Below are 27,195 nucleotides of genomic sequence, written 5' to 3' on the forward strand. Positions count from 1 at the left end.
TTAAACCTTCCACCGCCTATATGTCCACATCTGGTGAAAACGAATGCAGTGACAGATGTGGGCAACTCACTAAGACCAACCAATTATACAAACTTGATAATTCAAATATTTACTTTAACATTTTTAAATCTCCTTTTATATATAAAAAAAAACTTTAGGAAGCATTGAACTTTTTTACTGTTATGTGATCCATCCAATTGTTCTTAAATCCAATCCTTTTACTGATGTTTAATGTAAAGTATTAAGCAATCCTCATTCTTGAAACATGTCTTGCTTAACTTTAGCTGTTAAATGTCACAGTCAAATTCCTTTTTTTTAAAAAATATACCTCTTATGAGAAGCACTTATAATGTTAAGCACTCTTCATGTATAAACTTCCGATATACTTAACTTAGGCTGTTAGAGGATTCACAGTGATTAAGTCTCTTTCCTCAATTTATAGCACTTGTATATAAACAGTTCCGACAACCCAGTCAGTGTTTTGCTTTAATGGCTGCATCAGGGAGACTTATTTCAGCTTCCAATGTTCCTATTGTTAAAACAGAGAAAAAAAATTTATATGTAAAACGAAAATAAACAGCAACTTTATCCAGTGCCCTCTATAAACTCACCTATTTCAATGATGTGTTCTTATCAAAACATATGGAACTCATCGGTGGCAAACACCTACTCTTCATTTAAACAAATAAATGCCAGCAGCTTATATTGAACTCACAATTGTTCAATGCCTTGTATACCTCGATTTCTGTTGGTTAAAACGCATGTCAATCAAAATGTGAACCAATCCTTATCTTAAACATATTGTTGTGCTTAGTTTGGTCTTAAGTAAACCTCATTGGTCATTCACAAATGCCCATCATATTAAGCAACCAATCAAGCAACACACTTTGCATACGCATTGGCATTCATTCTTGAATGCTTCTCTACAAGAAAAAAAACTCATCATTCACCATTGGTGAAACCTCGTTGGTTCCGGAAGAATGTCAATCTTATTAAGCAAAATTGCAAATAGGAGCACTACTACACGCAAGTAATCACAGCAACCAACGAAAAATGTGCAGAATAAATTCAGTGTCCACACTTTTTTTGTGTTGTCATATCTTTCATTTCAGACGGCAACTCCACAGTGTATAAATTACAGCATTAAAGATGCAGAAGGGTCCCCCGACACATAAGAACATAAGAAAATGCCATACTGGGTCAGACCAAGGGTCCATCAAGCCCAGCATCCTGTTTCCAACAGTGGCCAATCCAGGCCATAAGAACCTGGCAAGTACCCAAAAACTAAGTCTATTCCATGTTACCATTGCTAATGGCAGTGGCTATTCTCTAAGGGGCGGATTTTCAGAGCCCTGCTCGCGTAAATCCGCCCGGTTTTGGGCGGATTTACGCGAGCAGGGCCCTGCGCGCCGGTAAGCCTATTTTACATAGGCCTACCGGCGCGCGCAGACCCCGGGACTCGCGTACGTCCCGGGGTTTTCGGAGGGGGGCGTGTCGGGGGGCGGGCCCGGTCGTCGCGGCGTTTCGGGGGCGTGTCGGCAGTGTTTTGGGAGCGGGTACGGGGGCGTGGCTACGGCCCGGGGCGGTCCGGGGGCGTGGCCGCGCCCTCCGTACCCGCCCCCAGGTCGCGGCCCGGCGCGCAGCAGGCCCGCTGGCGCGCGGGGATTTACGTCTCCCTCCGGGAGGCGTAAATCCCCCGACAAAAGTAAGGGGGGGGTGTAGACAGGGCCGGGTGGGTGGGTTAGGTAGGGGAAGGGAGGGTAAGGTGAGGGGAGGGCAAAGGAAAGTTCCCTCCGAGGCCGCTCCGATTTCGGAGCGGCCTTGGAGGGAACGGGGGGAGGCAGCGCGGCTCGGCGCGCGCAGGCTATACAAAATCGATAGCCTTGCGCGCGCCGATCCAGGATTTTAGTGGATACGCGCGGCTCCGCGCGTATCTACTAAAATCCAGCGTACTTTTGCTTGAGTCTGATGCGCAAGCAAAAGTAGGCTGATCGCGCTTCTTTTAAAATCTACCCCTAAGTGAACTTAATAGCAGGTAATGGACTTCTCCTCCAAGAACTTATCCAATCCTTTTTTAAACACAGCTATACTAACTGCACTAACCACATCCTCTGGCAACAAATTCCAGAGTTTAATTGTGCATTGAGTAAAAAAGAACTTTCTCCGATTAGTTTTAAATGTGCCCCATCCTAACTTCATGGAGTGCCCCCTAGTCTTTCTACTATCCGAAAGAGTAAATAACCGATTCACATCTACCCGTTCTAGACCTCTCATGATTTTAAACACCTCTATCATATCCCCTCTCAGTCTTCTCTTCTCCAAGCTGAAAAGTCCTAACCTCTTTAGTCTTTTCTCATAGGGGAGCTGTTCCATTCCCCTTATCATTTTGGTAGCCCTTCTCTGTACCTTCTCCATCGCAATTATATCTTTTTTGAGATGCGGTGACCAGAATTGTACACAGTATTCAAGGTGCAGTCTCACCATGGAGCGATACAGAGGCATTATGACATTTTCCATTTTATTTACCATTCCCTTTCTAATAATTCCCAACATTCTGTTTGCTTTTTTGACTGCCGCAGCACACTGAACCGACAATTTCAATGTGTTATCCACTATGACGCCTAGATCTCTTTCTTGGGTTGTAGCTCCTAATATGGAACCCAACATTGTGTAATTATAGCATGGGTTATTTTTCCCTATATGCATCACCTTGCACTTATCCACATTAAATTTCATCTGCCATTTGGATGCCCAATTTCCAGTCTCACAAGGTCTTCCTGCAATTTATCACAATCTGCTTGTGATTTAACTACTCTGAACAATTTTGTGTCATCTGCAAATTTGATTATCTCACTCGTCGTATTTCTTTCCAGATCATTTATAAATATATTGAAAAGTAAGGGTTCCAATACAGATCCCTGAGGCGCTCCACTGCCCACTCCCTTCCACTGAGAAAATTGTCCATTTAATCCTACTTTCTGTTTCCTGTCTTTTAGCCAGTTTGCAATCCACGAAAAGGACATCGCCACCTATCCCATGACTTTTTACTTTTCCTAGAAGCCTCTCATGAGGAACTTTGTGAAACGCCTTCTGAAAATCCAAATATACTACATCTACCGGTTCACCTTTATACACATGTTTATTAACTCCTTCAAAAAAGGTGAAGCAGATTTGTGAAGCAAGACTTGCCCTGGGTAAAGCCATGCTGACTTTGTTTCATTAAACCATGTCTTTCTATATGTTCTGTGATTTTGATGTTTAGAACACTTTCCACTATTTTTCCTGGCACTGAAGTCAGGCTAACTGGTCTGTAGTTTCCCAGATCACCCCTGGAGCCCTTTTTAAATATTGGGGTTACATTTGCTATCCTCCAGTCTTCAGGTACAATGGATGATTTTAATGATAGGTTACAACACGGACCCGTGTTTCGCCGCGAGGCTGTGTCGGGAGGGACAGGCAGGAAATGTTATGTTGTTCTTAATACAGTTCAAGCGATGTCTACCATCAAGCTAGGGTGAGAGAACATAGTAGAAATGGGGAGTGATAAGTTTACCGCACCATGCCATGTTACTGATGCAAAGCGGTATGTTATCGCGTGGTGCAGTAATTCTAAAATTTCCCTAAACATGCGCTTATCGTGGGCATTATCCATGCATTAAAAACGCATTTTGATGAATCTAGGGGTAAGTTAAGTATATTGGAAGCTTATACATGTGGATTGCTTAACACTATAAGTGTTTCCCATAAGAGATATATTTTTTAAAAAACGGAATTTATTGACTGTGACACTTAACAACTAAAGTTAAGCGAGATATGTTTCAAGCATGAGGATTGCTTAAATCTTTATAAGAAACATCAGTAAAAGGACTGGATTTAAGAGCAATTAGATGGATCAAATAACAGTAAAAAAAGTTCAATGCTTCCTAACAATTTTTATATAAAAGGAGATTTAAACATTTTAAAAAAGTAAATATTTGAAATATCAAGTTTGAATAAATGATTGACTGGTAAATTACATGTAAAATAAAAAGAGGTTTTTTAGACTAATGATTTTGCCCTATACCAAATCTGCACTTTAATGATTGCTTATTTGGCATCTGAAGTCTTCCTCCTTAGTTTTTTAAAAAATACTCTAAAATAATTCATTTGTGGATGAGGTTTAGAAATTAAGGTGGGATTATTTTGATAATTATTTATAAATATCGCACCTGGTGCCTTTTTGAATATTGAGATAAGACCAATCACCATTTGTTAAGTGATCCAAACGATTCACCACTCTCCATATCTTAAGTATGTGTGTGCAATTATAGAGTTCCCACACACATCCCTCCTATATGTATTGAGCAAGTGTGACATATGCAACAGAGATGCCAGACTACACTTCCTACTCTTTCCTCTTCCGTAGAGAGCCATGTCTGTGGGGAATCTGTCCCAAGCCATATCCGTAGACACAACAGTCTACAAACCCAGTAATACCATTGGAAGTGAGGTAGCCTCAGCCCCCCAGTCTCCCTAGTTTTGACCAGAACATTGTATTTCAACCTGGGAGGCTTCCCCTGCCACATAAAACTAGAGATTTCCCCTTTCAAAGCCTGTAAGGCCTGCATAGTTATGTCACATGAGAAGTGCATAAAAGGATAAATAAGCCTTAGCAAGATGGCCATCTTAATCAGGTTAACCCTCCCCAAAAAGAACATATTCAAAGAAGACCATCTTCTCAAGTCTGCCCCTATTTTTTCAAAATTGAAACATACTTGACTTTGTATAGGCTATTATAATCTCATGAGACCCAAATACCTAAATATTTGAAATCTTCCCCTGCTCTTTTAAAACGATTTACTTCAGGGATATCCCTCCTCTCAGGCACCAAAAACATCAAATCAGATTTATTAAAATTAATCAAATAACCAGAGATTTCACCAAATTTCTCAATAAACTTCATCAATGCAAGCAAAGAGTGGGGTGGATTAGTCGCATACACTGATGCGTCATCCACATATAGCGAAATTTTGTGATACTCATTATTATACATAACCCCCTCTATCCGCTTGGACCTCCTAATCGTCTGGGCCAGCGGCTCTACTGCTAGGTCATGTAATGGGGATGGGGGCAGCCTTGTCGTGTTCCTCTCCCAATAGCGAAAGGAGCTGATACCACACCATCAACTACCACCCTCGCTGAGGGATTCATATACAAAGTATGTATGCAAGAAAGAAATTCCCGGGGTATCCCATAATGTTTCAGTGCCACAAGCATGTAAGACCAAATACTTTGTCAGCATCCATGGAAATCAATGTCCCCATCTCTTTCTTTTGTTTGCCCCAGTGAATTATATTAAATCTCGTATTGGGGTAGATTTTAAAAGGTGCGGGCGGGCAAACAAGTGTGCGCACTACCCGGCGCGCACACATGTATGCCCGATTTTATAACTTGTGCACGCAGGCGCGCACAAGTTATAATATCAGGGGTCGGCATGGACAAGGGGGCACAATTGTGCACCTTGTGCGCACCGAGCCTGCGTGAAGCCCTGGGGCTGAAGTAAGTTGCGCGCACCTGCCAACTGCCAGCGCGCGATCCCCTGCACAGCGACAAATGGCCGCAGTGCCAGGAGCCTCTGACCCCACCAACACCCCGCCCCTTTAATAAAACGCCAGGACTTACATGCGTCCCGGGGCTTTATGCGCATCGCCGGGCCTTTTGAAAATAGGCCGGTGAGCGTAACCCTTTGAAAATCCCGCACATTATTTGTAGAGAATTCTCCCCTTGATAAATCCCATTTGGTCCGGATGGGTCAGCTTAGGCAACACCTTGTCTAGGCATGCCTGCAAGATTTTTGCTGATATCTTTTTATCTCAGCTTTTATGAGAGAGATCGGCTGATAAGATGATCATTCCAGTGGATCCTTTGTCGCCTTGTAGATCAATACTATCAGTGCATCTGTAAGAGAACACACTCTAGCCCCTGGGGACCAGAGATAGGACTATCTCCTCTGCAAAAGCTTTATAAAATTCTTGCAGGTATCAGTCAGGACCTGGACATTTCTCTGCTGCTAATGCCTCCGACGTCCTTGTGACCTCCAGTGTGTTAATATTTGCCGACATCCATTTTGCATTCTCCACATCTACTCGAGGCAGACCCCAAGGAGCCAAAAAAATTAGAATATCCTTTTCCTCCGGCTCAGGCCCTGCCTGTTAAAAACTTTTAAAGTGGGATGTAAAGGAAGCATTGACATCTTTTGACATTTGCTTAATATTCCCTTGGCTATCCCTAATCCCATAAATTAAGGAGTTCCCCTTACCCGATTGTATTGCTTTAGCTAGAAGAGAGCCAGCTTTATTACATAATTAATCACTGCAGCCTATGTACCAATGTTAATTCACTTGTCATTTATTTTATTTTTTAAAATGAATAGACGGCCGGAGACCAGACTGCTGGGTCCCTCTTCCGGGACCGGACCCTCTTTTAGAATATAGCTGTTTTATCTTTTATGATCAAATTGTAATTTCCTTACTGTTTTATTTATTTATATTGTAAACCGCTGTGAAGGCTTGCTGAGACAACGGTATGTAAATGATAATAAACCTTAAACCTTAAACCATCTCCCCGCCCCTGCTGGATGTGAGTGGGAGGAGCCGCGAGCAACAAAATCGCCGCGGCGGCATCCAAGGAGAGCCGGAGACCAGACTGCTGGGTCCCTCTTCCGGGACCGGACCATCTCCCCGCCCCTGCTGGATGTGAGTGGGAGGAGCCGCGAGCAACAAAATCGCCGCGGCGGCGTCCAAGGAGAGCCGGAGACCAGACTGCTGGGTCCCTCTTCCGGGACCGGACCATCTCCCCACCCCTGCTGGTTGTGAGTGGGAGGAGCCGCGAGCAACAAAATCGCCGCGGTGGCGTCCAAGGAGAGCCGGACACCAGACTGCTGGGTCCCTCTTCCGGGACCGGACCATCTCCCCGCCCCTGCTGGATGTGAGTGGGAGGAGCCGCGAGCAACAAAATCGCCGCGGCGGCGTCCAAGGAGAGCCGGAGACCAGACTGCTGGGTCCCTCTTCCGGGACCGGACCATCTCCCTGCCCCTGCTGGATGTGAGTGGGAGGAGCCGTGAGCAACAAAATCGCTGCGGCAGCGGCACACCACCGCCGCCGGCGCGCCACCAAAGCCGTGCACACCCCTTGGGTGCGCACGGCTTTGTCCGGCTTAGTCCGGATTAAGACGGTTTAGAGGAAGAAGTCTTCTGTTTGGGCCTCCATAACTGAGAACATTGGAAAACAGGTACTATTAAAGCGTGCAGTTCACTGGTTTGAAATTTGTTGTTTTCAGAGTATTATGCCAGCTAAAAGGAAGGGGAAGGTAAGGGTGTTTCCCTCAGAACCCCTGCCTCCCCTTTTACAACTAGAGATAGACCGCTTTATGACACAGTTTAAAAAAGAGGATGCCGATGAATCCTTTGGAGGCCTCTTGGAAGGAGAACAAGCGGCCTCCCAGGAAGAGGCTTCCCTCAGTCCTGTCTACCGTCCGTCTCCCTTCAAACATGGAACAGGTGGAGGAGCTGCAACTTTGCCCACCGACATGGTGGAACAAAAGACTGTATCTGGGGGAGCAAGTCCCGCCTTGATATCGGGAGTGGAAGGAGTTGAGGAGGTTCCTCTTGAAATAGGGGAGCCCTCATCTTCCATTGTAGGTCCACAACAACGATCTCCCCAACCCGATATCGCCGTGGAAGTGCAGCCATTAATAACTAGGCCCGAGACGGTTACACTGGGAGCTATCTGGGACTTGGTGAGTGGCTTGAATGCCACGGTGAATAGGTTGGAGGGGAAACTTGATAATGTTTCTTCTATTCTACAACAACAGGTTTCCACTATGCAAAATCAAGTAATTGGACTTACTACCAGAGTTGATGAAATAGAAAGAAATATAGATGTGGTACAGTCTGTGAATAATAAGTTGATTAGAGATTACCTAATATGTTCCAAACGCTTAGAATATCTTGAAAATAACGCTAGACATTTAAACGTAAGGATTGTTAATTTCCCCAAAATTGTAGGTGAAATTGTATTTGTATCCTTAAAGAGATTTTTGTCTGAGATACTTGGATTTTCTGAAAATGATATTCCTTCTGTGAATTCATGTTTCTTTGTTAAGAAGAGATCTTCGGATCCGATAGTAATTATTCCAGAAAACCAGTATTCAACTTTACAGGTTCTCGATAGAAATACTTTAATAGTATCATTTGTAACTACAGGGGATATTACTAAACTAATGAAGAGTTACTTCCAAAAGTTTCCGATTTCATATATGGGACAGGATGTAAAACTTTTTCCGGATCTTGCACCAACTACTCGTAGTAAACGAAGAGAATTTTTGGTATTAAAACCCAGAGTTATAACTTTGGGTTTTTCTTTTCTCTTGAAATACCCATGTAGATGTATAATTAAAAGGGGGAATGAGTCCTTTAGTTTTACTCTGGTGGAACAACTGACCCAATTCATTGTCGCTAGAGAACCAATCACCTCCTCCCCAGTGGTAACCTAGGTGTCAGGTAAATAAAAAAAAATATATAACTGTGGAAATGTACCTTATTCTTAGTAAAATATTTTCAGGTTAATTATCTCCATTTATTAGGGATGTGAATCGTTTTTTGACGATTTAAAATATCGTCCGATATATTTTAAATCGTCAAAAATCGTTAGGGCCACGATACAATACCAATTCCCCCGATTTATAGTCAAAAAATCGTAAATCGGGGGAAGGGGGAGGGGGGAGGGCAGGAAAACCGGCACACTAAAACACCCTAAAACCCACCCCCGACCCTTTAAATTAAATCCCCCACCCTCCCGAACCCCCCCCCAAATGCCTTAAATTACCTGGGGGTCCAGCGGCACACTAAAACACTAAAACCTGGGGGTCCAGCGGCACACTAAAACACTAAAACACGAGGGTTCCGGACCCCCGCTGAACTACCTCCTGCAGTCGATCTCCTGCCGGCGCCATTTTCCGTACGGAAAACGATTCGCGGCAGGAGATCGCTCCCGGACCCCCGCTGGACCCCCAGGAACTTTTGGCCAGCTTGGGGGGGCCTCCTGACTTGCCAAAAGTCCAGCGGGGGTCCGGAACGACCTCCTGCGTCGAATCGTTTTGGTCTATGGCCGCCGCCATTTTGCGGCGGCCATTTTGCAAAATGGCGCCGGCTGAAGACTACACGATTTAGTGTGCCGGTTTTCCTGCTCTCCCCCTTCCCCCGATTTAGCTACGGACCGCCGCTACGGAGGTAATTTAAGGCCTCGGAGGTAATTTAAGCTACGGACTGCCGCTACGGACCCCCAGGTAATTTAAGGCATTTGGGGGGGGGTTCGGGAGGGTGGGGGATTTAATTTAAAGGGTCGGGGTGGGTTTTAGTGTGCCGTGTTTTAGTGTGCCGCTGGACCCCCAGGTAATTTAAGGCATGGGGGGGGGGTTCAGGAGGGTGGGGGATTTAATTTAAAGGGTCGGGGGTGGGTTTTAGGGGGTTTTAGTGTGCCGGCTCACGATTTTAACGATTTTCATGATACTTTACACACCCAAACGGCAACAATACGATTCCCTCCCCCTCCCAGCCGAAATCGATCGTTAAGACGATCGAGGACACGATTCACATCTCTACCATTTATCCTCTCCAATGATTCTCAGATGTAGTATTTATACTCCTGATGAAAAATTTAATTAATAATAATGATGGTATTTCAACATAAGAATATTTGTCTATTTTGAAATGTTTATTCTTTACTTGTTTATTTCATTATTTTATTATGTTGAAATGAGGAAATTGAATTTCAAATGTTGTATTTGAAATGCATAATACAGAAGTTATTATTTGGAAAAAAACAATAAATAAATAAATTTTTAAAAAATTAAAAAAAATGAATAGACTGCAGTATCCCCTGTCCTAAGTGGCTATGCATATCATTAGTTTACTACATTTGTGCACATTATAAAATATTTTGCTAATTTATACACACATTTTGATTGTGGTTTTATGCTATACATCGGGTCTTTTAGCAGTTGCAAGGAGGCCTACAACTCCTGTCATCTGGTGCCATGCTGTTTTTAGTGAAGTCTTTTTGGAAGTTACAGGTATGCCTGAAAAGCTACATGAAGCTTCAACGGCAGGGGAGAAAGACTGATATTTCACACATATCCAGCACGGCAGGGGAGAAAGACTGATACTTCACACATATCCAGCATAACTCTCTGCTTCAACAGCAGGGGGAATGAAGAAGTGGATCTATATACAGACAACAACCAACAAGGACTGAATTACATAGTCTGGGTAAACAAATAAGCATGGGTGTAGCTTGCTTATTGCGACGGTTACTACCCCTAACTAACAGGTCGATACAGTACAGTGTGCTCCATCGGAGCGCACTGTTAGCTAGCTCTGGACGCGTGTTTTCCCTTACCCCTTATTCAGTAAGGGGAGGAAAACACGCGGCCCACCCGCAGCACCTAATAGCGCCCTCAACATGCAAATGCATGTTGATGGCCCTATTAGGTATGCGCGCGGGATCCAGTAAGTAAAATGTGCAGCCAAGCCGCACATTTTACTTTCAGAAATTAGCGCCGACCCAAAGGTCGGCGCTAATTTCTTCCGGCGCCAGGAAAGTGCACAGAAAAGCAGTAAAAACTGCTTTTCTGTGCACCCTCCGACTTAATATCATAGCGATATTAAGTCGGAGGTCCCGAAAAGTAAAAAAAAGTAAAAAAAATAAAAATAAAAATTTGAATTCGGCCCGCGGCTGTCGGGCCGAAAACCGGACGCTCAATTTTGCCGGCGTCCGGTTTCCGAGCCCGTGGCTGTCAGCGGGCTCGAGAACCGACGCCGGCAAAATTGAGCGTCGGCTGTCAAACCCGCTGACAGCCGCCGCTCCAGGCCAAAAGGAGGCGCTAGGGACGCGCTAGTGTCCCTAGCGCCTCCTTTTCCTCGTTTGCACCGCGTCGCCTAATTTGCATACTGGATCGCTCGCACCGGCCAAGGGCCGGTGCGTGCGCCGGGAGAGCGGGCATTCGTCCGCTCTCCCGCGGTTTTACAGTATCGGGCTGTAATTAAGCTAGATATTTCACTTAGATGCAGTTCCAACACTGCTCTCCTCATTACTGGTGGGGGGTGGAAGGGAAATAGAACCAAAAGGTTACTAAGAGCCAAGAGAAACAGATAAGTATGAGAAAAAAAAAAGTGTGAAGCTGGCTGGGCAGACTGGATGGGCCGTTTGGTCTTCTTCTGCCGTCATTTCTATGTTTCTATATGTTTCTATGTTAGAATGGATATAATTGCCTGTCGAATTATAGAAGGTGATACAAAAGGTCTGCACGCTTTGCTCTAATTGCCGACTGTTTGAGCAGGTTTTGTTATTTCTATGAATTAGAGTAAAATCTGCTTGCTTAAACTCAACCTGCAGGAAACTGTGTATGTGTTAAAATATGAAAAAAGCAAGTGCAGTTTAAATGTTTTAACTGTGAAGTTCACTTCAGAGGTAATGGGAGGTAATAAGGAGATGATGTGATTCTTTCTTACGGTTTATAGTTTTATGGTAACAATTTGCCATCTTCTCACTATTTATCCTGTTCTGCTTCCGTAATCTAAATACTTTTCTTTCCAAAACAGCATAACATTCTGGTCATGCATATAAATGTTATTTGTTAACAGTATCACTAGGAAATATTTTAATTATGCCATAGATATCTCCGGCCCTCTGTCTCCAGTTACCTACGTTATGATATAGTTTACAGCTTGTATTATTAAAATGTTGTTTCTTGATGAGTTCAAAGCACTACCAAATTACTGTAATAGTCCTCCATCTCTCACCCGATGAGCACCAAAAGAATTTTGAACGATGTGATCAATTTTAGCTTGCAGTGCTACCAGGAGCAAGGGAAACCTCCTTGAAGCAAGTGCATCTTCCTCTTTTTGTCCTTGTGCTTGCCCATGGGAGCACATAACGAATAGACATAGTACTATAGCTGAAATCTAAACATTCAAGTCTAACCGGATTTTTCATTCCTTAAACTTGTCTCTCTTTAGCTTTAATATTGTATCGTTTCAGCTTGTTCTCAGTTCTTTCTTTTCAGTTCTAATAGATTTTGTTTCTTAAACTTCTATACATCTTTGGAATAAAAAATATTCTCTCCTAAATGTGGCAATAATCCACATTTAGCTGGCTTCACACTTTCGCTGCTCATCCTGTCTTTGTGCTTTAGCTTTCTCAGTATGGTCCCGTGCAAAGCAAAAGCCAAAAACTTAATACATACTGAAAGAAAGTACTAGGAAGGAGGCATTCTGTAGATCAGGGGTGGGCAATTCCAGTCCTCGAGGGCTGCGAACCAGTCGTGTTTTCAGGATATCCCTAATGAATATGCATGAGCGAGATTTGCATGCACTCTTCCTCAGGTGTATGCAGATCTATTTCATGCATATTCATTAGGGATATCCTGAAAACCCGACTGGTTCTGGGCCCTCGAGGACTGGAATTGCCCACCCCTGCTCTAGATCTTCAAACACTTGTTTGTTGTGTCTGGGCAGAACTTTCTATATATATACAAATTGGAAGATAAAGTTATGTGCGGGCATAGATTTGTTCACGCAAACCGGCGCGAAGAAATCTACGCCCGATTTTATAACATGTGTGCACTGCCGGCGGGCTGCCAGCGCACCATTCCCTGGCCCAGGGGCTGGTTCGGAGGCCTCGGCCACGCCCCCGGAACACCCCCGGGCCAGCGCCATGCCCACGGTCCTGCCCCCGAAGGCCGCGCCACCCCAGACACGCTCCCCAAACAAAGTCTCAGGACTTACGCTCGTCCCGGGGCTTTGTGCGCGCCGGCGGCCTATGCAACATAGGCGCACCAGCGCGCAGGGCTTTTAAAATCTGCCCCATAATATAACAACATAAGAAGTTGCCATACTGGGTAAAACAGAGGGTCCATCAAGCCAGTATCCCGTTTCCAAAATGTCATACACATTGCAATTACAAATGAATAGAACATCCCACCCAGCATTTGTCTAACAAATGTCCAGCACATTTCCTTTCCTGCCTCCCTTTCAAAGCTCCAACATACCACAACATAGATATTTAAAAAAAAGATAAAGAAAATCCAGCAGCTCTTTAGCCTTACTCCTAATCCTCAGACTCAGTCCATAGGGAACAGCTACATTTTCAAATTTTTCCAAAGAAATGTAGATTTTGCTTTAATCTAATCACCAAAGAAGTCTAATCCACAGCAACAAGGCCAATACAGAGAATACCCCAATTTCATCCATACTTTCCAGCTTCCCTATGATGGTATTCATAGTAACAATGCCCCTTCACTCAACGTCGGTTGACGTGTAGGTATATACCACTTCAATTTGTATTCAAATGCAAAGGGCAGTTCCCTCTCACTGCCCTAAACGTCATGGAAAAATCTTTAACTGCAACCAAATTCCAGCTGGCAACCAATGCAACAAATATAAAAATGGAGTCTCAGAGATGTATTTTGGAAGCGTTCTAAGCTGCATGTGAGCCTCTAAGGGAAGCCCAAGCACAGGCCTTCACAATAATCCAATCGGGAAACTACCTAGGTATAAATGACTGTTTTTGAATAAACTATGTTTCATAGAAGACCAAAGCCTCTTAAATAGCTTAGCTTAAGAAAAGCATTGCATGCTATTGGAGCCCCATGCATCTTCATGTTAAACATCACATCCAGCTTCACATTAGTTATGTATTTAATTTGTTCGCCTATAAATAAATGTAAAATATATATATATATATATATAGCAGGGAACATAAAGTGCCTCAGAAAAGGCAAAGAGGAATCTGAGTGCCCTGGTCTGGTTGGTGAATTATCTTAAAGCTGAAGGAAGGGCTAGAACTAGTGAATCAGTCGGCCTGGTGGCAATCTTCCTCTGGCATAGACTCCTTTAGGAAAAAATCATCCCAGAATGCTATGAGGCTGACTAGTCTGCTTGCTGTGCCTAGACTACAACAGACATTTTTAAAATGAGGTCTTTTTTTTTTATATAATTGACTTTTTCAGGCTTTAAAGCACAACTCTGCCAGTGTATGACCCCATTTGTCTTGGAGAAAGAAATGCAGAGGGGGCTCAGAAGCTACCAACTACTGACAGTTATTCAAAAAATATATGTATTAATGTAATTTCTGACTGTGGACCATGATATGCAAAACTGGGATCCTTGTGGTATTCTGGGACAATTTCCCTATAATATTTATTTATCATGCTTCTTTACTGTTATTCCATAATTTGCAATAGTGTACAAACATTAAAATCAGTCATACAAAAAATGCAGTCATTAAATTGCATTATTGTCCAAAGGACAACAGGAGTTTAATTTTCAAACCATTTCCATGGGTACATCAGTACTTTACTCCCAGAAGAGGGCTCTTAAAAATCTGCCCTCCCTGTGTGCGGGTAAACCTACGACTGTAGTACTGTGACACATGAAACTTTATCCGCACTATGAACAGATGTTCCCAGGGGACAGGGTTGGGAAAGGGTCTGCACTGGCATGCAAACTTCCAAATTTTCTAAAAGTATGCACGTAAGATTTTTTGGGATAATTTACAAAGCAAAATTTTGCCTGTACTTTCACTTTGAAAACTGGTGCAAAATCTGAAGAGAAAACTTTCCCATGAGCTTTGCACCAGTGCAAAAGGTTACAAAATTACTTCCCAAATAGCTAAAGTCAATAATACATGAAAAATTTAATCACCACCTGTAGAATAATTAATTAATATAGTTACATATATATATAAAATACAATGACAAAATGTCATTATTTGCCCTCGGACAAAATATCATTATCCATAAGACAATCCATATCTATCTGTTTCTTTCTATATATATTTACTTATTGAAAATATTTATATCCCACCCATTCACCACTCTGATCAGCTTACAAGCTTCATTCATAAATAATAATATGCAAATACAAAACAAAGTAAAATAAATAAAAAAATTCATAAAACATAAACAAAATAAACATACTATCATCAATGAAGTATCTTAAAACTTAAAACTGTCTTCATCAAGGAGCATCATAATAAACTGCATCATAGTTTAATACAGCCAAAAGCTTGAACAGAAAGCTTTTAAGCTTTTTTTGAAAAAATGTTATTGAAGGTTCAGATCAAAAATTTAGGTCTAGCCACCATGCAAGGCCATTTTCTGGTCTCACAAAATCAAAGCAATCAAAATAATGGGACCTTCAACAAATTCTGTAAATCAGATCTCAGAGCACGAGAAGGTATATAAAATTTTAGTATTGATGCAATCTGAGATGGTTATTTATTCGGTAATGCTTTAAATGCAGTTAATAAAATTTTAATTGAATATGCCATTTAACCAATGCAAAGAATATAATACTGGTTATAAATGATCATAGTTATGGTCCCCTCATCTCCCATGATTCCACGGCCATGGTAAAGGTCGCAAAATTCAGCCCTTGCCATGAATTTGGCCAAATGTGGCCAAATTGCCATGGAAGACCAAGGACCTTATTTAAAAAAAAATGCATTGGTGACTGAGGAATGGCACGAGGTGTATTTGCCCCTTTCCACCTGCCTGCTCGCCCCACAAGAGAATCATTGGTGGCAGTGTGAGAGAAGCAGTTTTCCCCTTCGCCCTCCCCCGGATCCCCTCACTCTTCCGCTCATTTCAATAAACAGGAGGAGGAGGAGATGAGCAGGCTTGCAGCATCTCTGGTGCCTCCTCGTCCTCCCCTGCTGGTCCTGTGGTTCAAGGCACAACACTCGGGCCTGGCAGGGAAGGAAGCACTGCTCATTTTCTCCTCCTCCTCCTGTGTAACTTCATGAGCAGGTGAGGGGATCTAGAGGAGCACAGAGGGAAGGATTCTGCAATCGAGGGGTGAAGAGTGGGTTATTGGTGATCATGGGGGGGAGAAGAAAAATGGAGTGATTGGGGGAAATTGGAGTGAACCTGCTGGGATTGGGGAGGGAAGGAGTGAACTGGGAATTAAGGGGAAGTAAGGGAGTGAACCGGGAGTGGAGGGAAGGAATGAACTGGGAATTAAAGGGGAAGTCAGGGAGTGAACTGGTGGCCGGCCGATGGAAGGTGTTCACAGGGTACAAAAGGACACTCACTGGGGTGGAGCTGGCTGCAGAGTACTGAAAGGTGTCCACAAAAAAAACACAGGGAACAAGGAGTGCATCACGGGACAGATAGGCTAATAAGAAAACACAGACAGAACGAAAAGGCTACACATACAAGGTAACATGGTACAAACAACTACAAGACACAGCAACACAAAGAACAGGAAGGCCGCAACAAACAGAAAACCAAACAAGAGTTAAAGCAAGGCACTAGAATGCCACAGCAAAGAGTAAAGAGAGTGAGGGGGACTTATAAAGGCATAGCAGTGCTGAGAAGAGTTTTCAAGGCATTAGCCTGTGCAGCTCAAACTGAGGGCACCTGCAGGCAGAAGGATCACACTGAAGTCATGATCCTCACAATTGCTGAGTGTCATGCCTTCAAAACGCTGATGCCTCACCACTTTGTGTGTGGCAGTGAGCATGTTTGTGTGTGCTCAAGAAATGTCCTAGGCATGTTGAAGTCATGGCACATGTGAATGAAAAGTCGACAGAATGGGGAATCTACACAGAAGATCAAGGGAGATATTAGACCCTTATTATCCAGGAAATGCAGACAAATTTATTGCTTAACACAGTACTTCAAAATATTTGCAAGCGTTTATTAAAGGCCGCAGTGAAGAAACGTAAATGCTCTTGACTCATGAGAACATTACAATCCCTGAGAATTGATCCAACTCCATACATTTGTCCTTCTGATCTCAAATGACTGACATTCCACCATTAGACCAAGGATCCAATTCAAACTTTTGACTGAAGTAACATAGGTAATCATCTAAAGCATTCAGCCAACCTCCTGTTGCTGCCTCTGGATTTCCTATTCTGCCCTACTTATGGTAATCTTAAGCAGGACCATGTAAGATACAAACATTTAATAGAAGTAAAAAGAACTCAGAAAGAAAAAAAAGGATTCTGGAGACTGAAAGGAGTTTCATAGGAGGAACTTGGATTTAAAAGTAAAGAACAGGCTACTGAATGCATGTTGTTGAAGGTTTCTGAAAAATTAGTAGCAAGGACGTGATCTCAAATCAGAGGATGCATAAAGTGATGGGAGGTGGAAGAACCATAGCAGAAGAATCTAGTACTAGCTAATCTAGTACTGGAGAGTATGATAGCAGGCAAAAGAGACGAGGGAAAGCGAAGAGCAATCTGGAGCCATGATATTAAAAAACTGATAATATTTTGGGCCTAAGATTATATTATTTATTTATTTATTTATTTTTAATTTTTATATACCGAAGTTCTAGTAGGGACTACAAATCACTCCGGTTTACATAAAACGAAGAACTGCTCAACAGATAGCGGAGCTTTACATGGAACCGTATAACATATGGAACAGTATAACTGGTTGACAATTTAACATAGTGCTAAATAAAGTGATAATATTTTAACTGGTAATAAATAAAGAAATATAATATTTTATATAAGAAGTATAACTATTTAACATAGCAATAAATATAAATATAAGCAATGCCTAATATATATATGAAATAAAGTGAATTTTCAAGCTCAAAGATAATATTATGTATTACAATTAGATTGTGCTTATGACACATGTGAATAAGTGCTATCAATATCAAGGTTCTCTTTCCAGATAATTAAAAGTTGTTTGTTGAGTATTGATTAGCTCCCTCAGTATATTGATGATTTGAGCCATGAGTTGTGGTTTATAAGTGATACATTTCATTGTGAGTGAGGGATAAAAAATATGGTCAACATTTGGAAAGATGATCAAAAGAAAAAGGAAGACCAAGCAAAGAGGGAACTGGCACACCAGAGTTGCCGACTTTTTTCGAAGACAATACCTGATAATGACCTTATTACTTTCTAGATATTTATTTCCTTATTCTATACCAGAAAATATATTTAATTGATTTTTTTCAGCTTCGATGTTGAACACAACGTCATTAATCCTTTCTTCTCATTATCAGGTGTTCAAATGAAACCAGAACAAAAGAGTTATTTTGGGCCTACAATTACTGCCCTACTCCATATTCATGGACTGCACTTGTGGGCCTTATTTTATACTTGGTATTTTTTGCACCTGGTAAGATTTTCTTTTTCTGACTTGACTGTAAAAATCAGTGTCAACAGTTTTAAGCACTCAGTGATGTAATTTCTGAAAGGAACTAATTCACCTGTTTTCCAATGACCTGAATGGTAACCCACCTGAGAAAATTGGGAGACACACATTTGTAATACGCCTGTCTGTAACATTTTGATATCCTCATCCTCCTTATAACTTCTAGCGGGTAAGGTGGAGGGAATGGTTTTGAAAATTTGGGGCAGGTGTACTTTGAATGATCATTTCAGAATTCCATATTGAGTTTTTTTGTTTGCACACATTAGCAAAAGAACTAAAGGACAGAAGGGGAAATACTTGTAGATGATAATTTGATAACTACCAACATAGGGCTAATGTCTTTGTAACCCTATGGTCATTATCAAATTATCTTCTACAACTTTGTATCCGCAGGCTTTAGGACGAATTTTCAACGTCCATATAAGTCCGCTTTGAAAATTCAGTTTCACTGGGTATGGGCGTGGACATCCACACAACATTGCACCTGCCCCTGTAGCTTTGTACGTATACATTTACATGCCCAGTTTTGAAAACGGAAATTATACACACAAATTCTTTCCACATCCCAACTCTGACATCTCTGCCCCCGAAAATGCCCCCTTCAACTGCAAGTAAAGGTAGACACGACATCTGGATTCTTGAGTACTTTTGCTCACAAGATCAGGGTTTTATGCATGTAAACTGCTTTGAAAATTTGACTCTTAAAAGTAACTAAAAATTCGCAAAAAAAAAACGCTGGATCATCACTAATTTCACAATTGGTAAATCTGTGCTGTATTTATGCAACAACTATCAGTGAAGCTGACGTAATAAAATGCAGAACATTTTGCAAATGGCCTTTCATGCTAAAACCCAAAACAATGCCCATTATTGCAAGAGTACACAATATTTGGCATTTTAACATGCAAAGTACCAGTTGCAAAGTTTTCCATGTTTGCAATAAATATACATTTTGCTTGTAGTTTTCCATGTGCAAAATTTTATTCAGATTAATAGTTAATGGGCTGAGCTACTGTAATACAAAGCAACTTATTAACTATGATTGCATAGTTAACTACACATGAAATTGAGCTTATGGGTCAAATTTAGCTTAAAAAATGTTTTTATTTTTATTTTCTACAACATTTCCTCTACCAGTTTTTCTACCAGCCTTGTTTACATATAAGTACTGGCAAAAAAAATTGTGTGTGCTGTCTGCAAATAGTGCATTCAGTTTTTCATGCTTCAGTCCATGTTCCTCCTTATCTGTCCAATAACATAGTCACATAGCCCCTCCTGTGATTTCTGTGACTGAACATTGAGGAATGTATTTATGAAGCCATTCTCAAGCTCTGTTTTGTGATAGCTGGAACTGATAATAAGATAAGAAACATACAGTTGACAACTATGGTAAACTCAAATGGTTTCATTTAATAGTTTAAAATGCTGGTGTTAGTCTAGCTTCTGACCAGAGCTGATGCTCAGAATATTTTGAATGCAACAAGATGATAAAATTCCTTTGTCAGCTTCAACCAGAGATCTCTAGTTCTGATAATTACTAATATGTCTTTACAGTAAATAATTTTCATACTCTGTCATTCTAGGAATGGGACCAATGCCATGGACTGTCAATTCTGAAATATATCCCCTCTGGGCTAGGAGTACTGGGAATGCATGTTCATCTGGAATTAACTGGATATTCAATGTTCTGATTTCACTAACATTTTTACATACAGCAGAATATCTCACATATTATGGTATGAAAACACATTCTTACATGTAATTGTACCTTTTTTAGTTTATTATTTAAGATATTACTACATATTGGTCATCTTAAAATAAGTTATTTGTTAAGTCATTCATATCAACCACATTTGCAGAACAGATAATTGCAAATTTGTTAAGATTGCTGCAGTATGTAATGATTTAGGAGGACCTGAAGTCAATGTTTTGCATAAAGAGTTCTAGTAAGCAATACTGATCTGGGAGAAAATTGGTATCTTTCCAGATGTTGTTGGATCAAATAAATGTCATCTTGTTTTTGATCCAGCAGAAGGTATCTCAGCCTACAAAGATTCCAGATTTTCCTGTGAACATATTGATTTCCTGTCAAGCCAGCTGGAGATAGAATGGGTATTCAGCACACGCACCACTGGTCCTGCAAGGCCGGGTGAAAAGCTTGTCAGAGTTATAGTGAGCGCTGCAGAGAGAAACGTGGGGAAAGGAAGGAGAACACTGTAACTTTAAACAGAGGACTTTGGGGTAATGTAGTCTGAGATGCATGTAGAGAGAGACTGTACTTGTTACCCCAGAGCAGCAGGTGAAGCTCCGGAAGGGGAAGGGCCCAAGTGAGCACCCAAGTAGTATGGTCTTGCAGTCAGGGCTCGTGGGAAAACCTGGTAACAGCTCTCACTGATTTGGGCGTGACAAGGCAGAGAAAGAAAAGCCAGACTGCAGAGGCTGAAAGAAAAAGAGAGATGGCAGGACCGGAAAGGAATGGAGCAGGAAGGATGAGGTGAGCAAAAGCTCTGCTTTGCCTGGGAAACCTGTGCCTCCAGGCTGGTTCAGAGGAAAAGCACCCTACAGCTATGAAGGGTATTTAAGGCGATTGCTTAATAGTTTGAATAGGCCTGAGTGTAACGCCTGTCCTAGGGGTATAAGAGCCATAATATAAAGAAGGAACTGGGTGGATGGCTCTTTGAGGTTTTCTGACAACAGTCCAGGGCAGAATGCAAGCAGTGGCCTGTCACAGAATGCTTTGCAATATGTCCTTGTGGACCATACATTGAAATCCTGAGCTCAATGTATGGTGGAGGTTGAGAGAAAAGAGAATGTTAGAAATGATTGTTTTCTGGATCAGCCCTGAAGTTCTTTTTAAAAATGGGCGTTATATTGGCCTCCCTCCAATCCTTAGTTACCATTGCTGATTTGAAATTTTTCATGTAGATAAATCATTTTATCTCAGCCTCAGCACATTTCCAAATTTATCATCAGTATCAATACATAGTTTATAAACAAATATTCCCAAAAAAATCTGAGTTTTAAACAGGGGAATTTTCAAAAGTTTAAGTAGGTTGCAAAGTCCACTGCCACTTCTCCCCATAAACTTTGCCCCAGGACACACACATTTTCCCTTTGAAAATTGTCAAAGTAAAAATTACCTCTGCAGATCTGCACCTGCTTTTCCTGCAGGAACTTTCTTCCTTCAGATCAATGAGCATATGCTTGAAAATACAAAACTACATATGCTGTTGCATCTCCTTCCTTTATTCCTGTCCCCTGGGAATGCCTTCACTCACTCTGCAGGTAAAAGAACGAGTGTTATAGGGTAGGCAATTTTCAAAAAGCAAAATTGCTTATCTTGTAATAGGTGTTATCCCAGGACAGCAGGATGTAGTCCTCACATATGGGTGACGTCACTGACAGAGCCCTATCCCGGAAAACCTTTTGTCAAAGTTTCTAGAAACTTTTGACTGGCATCCTGAGCCTACTGAGCATGCCCAGCATGCCATGATCCCTCGAGCCACGGGGGTCTCCCTTCAGTCTCGTTTGTAGCAATGAGCGTTGGCCAAAAATAAAATAATAAAACGTATCGGACCCAACTCCGCGGGGTAGCGGGTGGGTTTCGTGAGGACTACATCCTGCTGTCCTGGGATAACACCTATTACAAGGTAAGCAATTTTGCTTTATCCCAGGACAAGCAGGATGCTAGTCCTCACATATGGGTGATTAGCAAGCTAGAGGCTGAGTCATCTTTGTATTGGACCAACAGTGTACAACTTGTGCAACAGGCACAACAACTGGTGTACTGTTGAGAAAAATGAGGCAGCCTGAAATCACGAAAGGTTGGATGTGGAAGGAGTTGGATTATGCTGGAAACAATTTCTTTCAGTCAGATTGTCCATAGGCTGAATCTTGTTGTCCTTCCCTGTCGAGACAGTAGTGAGGCGCAAAGGTGTGAAGAGAACTCCATATTGCGGCTTTACCTATCTCAGCTATTGGCACTGAACGATAGTGTGCTACTGAGGTTGACATTGCTCTTACTGAGTGAGCCTTTACTCGCCCCTGAAGAGGAAGGCCTGCTTTTTCATAACAAAATTGAATGCAATCTGCAAGCCAATTAGATAGAGTTTGCTTGCCCACCGCTTTTCCAAGTTTGTTTTGATCAAAAGAAACAAAGAGCTGGGTGGATTTCCTTTGGGCCGTAGTGCGATCTAAGTAGTACGCAAGTGCACGTTTACATTCCAAGGTGTGTAAAGCCCTCTCCCCTTGGTGAGAGTGTGGTTTTGGGAAGAAAGTAGGCAAGATGATGGATTGTTTCAAGTGGAATTCCGTAACTACCTTGGGGAGAAATTTTGGGTGTGTACGGAGTACCACTTGGTCATGTAAGAATTTTGTGTAGGGTAAGTATGTGACAAGTGTTTGTAACTCGCTAACCCTTCTAGCAGATGTGATGGCTATTAAGAAGATAGTCTTCCAAGTGAGAAATTTAAGATCACAGGAATCCATGGGTTCAAAAGGAGAACGCATGAGCCGTGTTAAGACCACATTATGGTCCCATTCTGTGACTGGTGGTCGGTGTGGAGGTTTAAGTTGAATTAAACCTCTCATAAATCTACTAACAAGGGGTTGCACTGATATCGGTGCATCTCCGACGGTATTGTGATAAGCTGAGATTGCACTTAAATGTACTCTTACAGATGAGGTCTGGAGACCAGAGTCTGAGAGATGCCATAGATAGTCTAATAAAGATGATGTAGTGCAGGAAAAAGGATCGATACTGTTTTGTGTGCACCATGTGGTAAACCGTTTCCATTTGGCACGATAGTTCTTTCGTGTGAAGGGTTTACGTGAAGCTACAAGCACTTGAGAGACATTAGTTGAAAGATTGAGAGGCTGTAGAATCAAGCTTTCAACATCCATGCTGTGAGGGATAGGGCTTGAAAGATTGGAATGACGCAACCTGCCCTGATCCTGAGTTATGAGAGTGGGTGCTGTGCCCAGGCGAATTGGGTCTCTGATCAAGAGGTCTAGAAGTATGGGAAACCATAGTTGTCAAGGCCAATACGGGGCTATGAGTATCATGGACCCTTTGTCCTGTTGTAGCTTCACTAGAGTTTTGGTTATTAGCGGTATCGGGGAATACGCATATAGAAGGCCTGAGTTCCAGTGGTGAGCAAAGGCGTCCCTGGGTAAGCGGTTTCTCTGCTTGTACAGGGAGCAAAAATTGTCCACTTTGTAATTCATTTGTGATGCAAAGAGGTCTACTGTTGGATGGCCCCAACGTTGAAAGATCTTGGTCGCCACTTCTGGATCCAGAGACCACTCGTGAGGTTGGAAGTGACGACCGAGGCGATCCGCCACTACGTTGTGAATGCCTGCTAGATAAGTGGCCTGGAGAGACATTGAGTGTGTTAGGGCCCAGTCCCAAATCTGTGCTGCTTCTTGACAAAGGAGATACGAGCCCGTACCTCCCTGTTTGTTGATGTACCACATGGCTACTGTGTTGTCTGTTTGTATCAGAACAGTCTTGTGGGAAAGGCAGTCCTTGAATGCATGCAATGCATAACATATAGCTCGAAGCTCTAGGTAATTTATCTGAAATGTAGCTTCGAGTTTTGTCCAAGTACCTTGAGTCTGCAGATGACCAATGTGTGCTCCCCACCCAAAGGTGGATGCATCTGTAGTTAATGTTACTTGCATAACCGGTTGCTGGAAAGGAAGGCTGTGAGCAAGTTGTCCTCATCTGTCCACCATAGGAGCGAGGACTATAGTTTTTCAGTTACTTGAATTGGATAAGACAGTGGTTGAATGGCTTGTATCCACTGTCTTCTGAGTGTCCATTGAGTGACTCTCATGGCTAATCTGGCCATAGGAGTGACGTGAACTGTGGAGGCCATGTGACCCAGAAGAGTGAGGCATTGATGAACTGTTGAGTGCGTGCGCAAAGAGAGCCTGCTAATGAGGCGAGTGTCTGTGCGCAGTTTTTTGGAAGGAAAGTCTGTGACGTTATGGTGTTTAATTCTGCTCCGATGAATTGTAGCAGGTGAGATGGAGTGAAGTGGGATTTCTGGTATTTGATGAGGAATCCCAACGAATGGAGTAGAGTTATTGTGAGCTTGAGAGAGTTGAGAGCTCCTTGTCTTGTTTGGCTTCTGATGAGCCAATCGTCCAGGTAAGGAAACACATACACTCCTTCCTTGTGCAAGTGGGCAGCTGCCACTGCTAGGCACTTTGTGAACACTCGAGGTGCTGAGGCAAGACTGAATGGTAGCACCCTGTACTGGAAATGTTGACTTCCTACCAGGAATCGCAGATACTTGCGATGAGGAGGGAATATTGGAATGTGAGCGTAAGTGTCTTGAAGATCCAGAGAACAGAGCCAATCTCCTTTTTGAAGTAGAGGTAGCATGGTGCCCAATGACACCATACTGAATTTTTCTTTTTTCAGGTATTTGTTGAGTTTCCGGAGGTCCAATATGGGACGTAGGCCTCCTGTTTTCTTTGGAATGAGGAAATAACAGGAGTAGAATCCTCTGCCCTGCTGAGGTCGGGGAACTGGTTCCACAGCCCTGGCTCTCAGAAGGGTGGATAATTCTTTTTGTAAGTGTGTGGTTTGATTGTTTACTGTCCAAGACGAGGTGGGTGGAGTATCGTTTGGTACAGTGAGAAAGTCCAGGTGGTACCCTTGAGATGTTATCGAGAGTACCCATTGGTCTGTGGTGATGTGTGACCGATTGTGCTGGAAGAAAGTGATCTGACCTCCTACTGGCAAATTTGGGGTTGGATTGGTAGACAGGCTTCTGTTCCCCGGTGAGATTTCAAAATCCCAAAGTCGACCCTGTTTGCAGAGGGGGTTGAGCTCTAGGTGCTCTTGGTTGTCGGGCCTGCAGTCTTTGAGCTGGCCTAGATGACCTTCCACGGGCAGGAGGTGGATAGTAGCGCCGTGGCCTATAATATGGCCATTTTGAATCTTTCCTTGGGAGTCTTCGTGACGATGTCTGAGACTCCTGAGGAGCAGAGGAAAGCTGTCTCAAGGTTTCCGAATGTTCCTTTAGCTGTGAAACTGCCTCTTTTACTTTATCTCCAAAGAGATTGTCCCCTGCGCAAGGGAGATCAGCAAGTTTTTCCTGTATTTCTGTCCTCAGGTCGGAGGCCTTGAGCCAGGCCCATCTGCGGGTACTTATACCAGTGGCAGACATTCTTGATGAAGTCTCGAAGCTATCGTAAGCTGCACGAACTTCGTGTTTCCCAGCCTCCAGGCCCTTATGGATTATAGAAGTGAAGGAATCTTGGAATTGCTGGGGGAGAGATTCAGAGAGTTCTTGAATTTGTTTCCACAAATTACGCTGATATTGCGTCATATATAGTTGGTAGGACGCAATTCTGGAAATTAACATGGACCCTTGAAACATTTTCCTGCCTATTGTATGCAAAAACCTGTTGTCTTTTCCAGGAGGATTGGATGAATGAGGCTTTATTCTTTTTGACTTCTTTTGAGCTGACTCAACTATTACCGATAGTAGCAGTAGAGGTAGTTGAGTTTTTTGGAAGATACATAGCATCAGTTCTTTTATTCACCGGTGGTATGGTGCAGGGATGTTCCCATAGCCTGTGTTGCAAGTCAATCAGGACTTCATGAACTGGAATTGCCAGGACTTCTTTAGGTGGGTCCACGAATTTTAACACCTCCAGAGTTTTTTGTCTGGTGTCCTCTTCAGATTCAAGCTGAAAAGGGATTGTGTCAGCCATATCCTTGATGAAATTTGAGAATGATAGGTCCTCTGGAGGGGATTTCCTTCTTTCCTCTGGAGGAGAAGGTTCTGAAAGGACTTCCTCTGAAGAAGAATCAGTGTTGGGATCCTCCCAAGTGTCCGGTGAATGTGGACGAGGAGGAGTCGATGGAATGGGAAGAGATGGCAGTGGTTTCGACGGAAATAGTGGAGAAAATGATGGACATGGTTGTGGGATTCCCAATGGACCTGGAATAGGTTCAGGCATCGGTATTTCCTTCATATTTTCTTCTTCCCTCGGTGTTGGCATCGGTACATCTGGTGTTTTTACCAGGATGGCACCAATGAGTGTGTCCAATTTAGCTAAAATTGGTGCAAAAAAGGACATATCCAGCATCGGCATCGGTATGGGTTGGAGTGGAACCAGCGATGGATTCGGCGATGGCATCGGAACGGGCCCCGGTGACGGGAGTGGAACCGGTTCCGGCGATGGTGCTAGCATCAATGGCAGAATCGTACTCGGTGCTGGCATCGGAGGCATGTCAAGGAGCGCGTCTCGAACTGCCTGGCGTCCAGTTCCGCCCTCATAGCTGGTGAAACCAGAGCAGCTATGGGGGGGAGGTAGCGAAGGCGATACCGGTACCTCCGCAGGGCCCTGTGGAGGTACGGTTCCCAGCACCGATATCAGTGGGGATCGCCTAGGAGTGGAAGGCCTCGATGGACATGGAACGTCCTCTCTGTGAGGTTTCTTTGGCACTGATTCGAGACCCATCGATGGAACTCCGGTTACCGGATCGATTTCGGGATCGTGAGGCCTCAGATGTCGATGACGATGCTTCTGCCTGTGCTCGATGCCTTTCTCGATGACAGACAAAGATTTTATGGAAGATTTTGAAGGGATCGGTGATGGCCAATCCCCAGCTTCATCCGGTCTATGTTTTTTAAGGATGACCTTCCTGATCGCTCCAGCCGGAGACGACTGTGTGGAAGTTGAGGTCGATGGCATTAGTTGGAGATGGAATAAGTGTTCCATCTTCTCCATGCGGAGTCTTCTGCCTTTCAGCGTCATCTCAGCGCATCTTGGGCACGTCGAAACATCGTGTCCCTCGCCGAGGCAGAGTACACACTCCATGTGTGGGTCCGTGATGGACATGGTGCAGCAACAATTCGGGCACTTTTTGAAACCCGTAGCCATAATAAGAGTCGGACAGTCGTCGACTTTCGGATACAGTTTGACAGTAGCGGAACCGACCGGAAAAAGTTT

The 27,195-nt window shown here is 43.0% G+C and overlaps 1 protein-coding gene across 1 annotated transcript in view; it reads left to right on the plus strand.

Moving 5' to 3' along the window:
* SLC2A13 (solute carrier family 2 member 13) overlaps positions 1 to 27,195 on the plus strand; it is a 798,921-nt gene that overhangs the window by 767,603 nt on the left and 4,123 nt on the right. Inside the window, 2 exon segments of the mRNA XM_029615108.1 lie at positions 18,068 to 18,183; positions 19,803 to 19,955. Coding sequence (XP_029470968.1) covers positions 18,068 to 18,183; positions 19,803 to 19,955 — 269 coding nt within the window.

Source organism: Rhinatrema bivittatum, chromosome 9 (assembly GCF_901001135.1).
Source record: "Rhinatrema bivittatum chromosome 9, aRhiBiv1.1, whole genome shotgun sequence".
In the NCBI taxonomy this organism is placed as follows: domain Eukaryota; kingdom Metazoa; phylum Chordata; class Amphibia; order Gymnophiona; family Rhinatrematidae; genus Rhinatrema; species Rhinatrema bivittatum.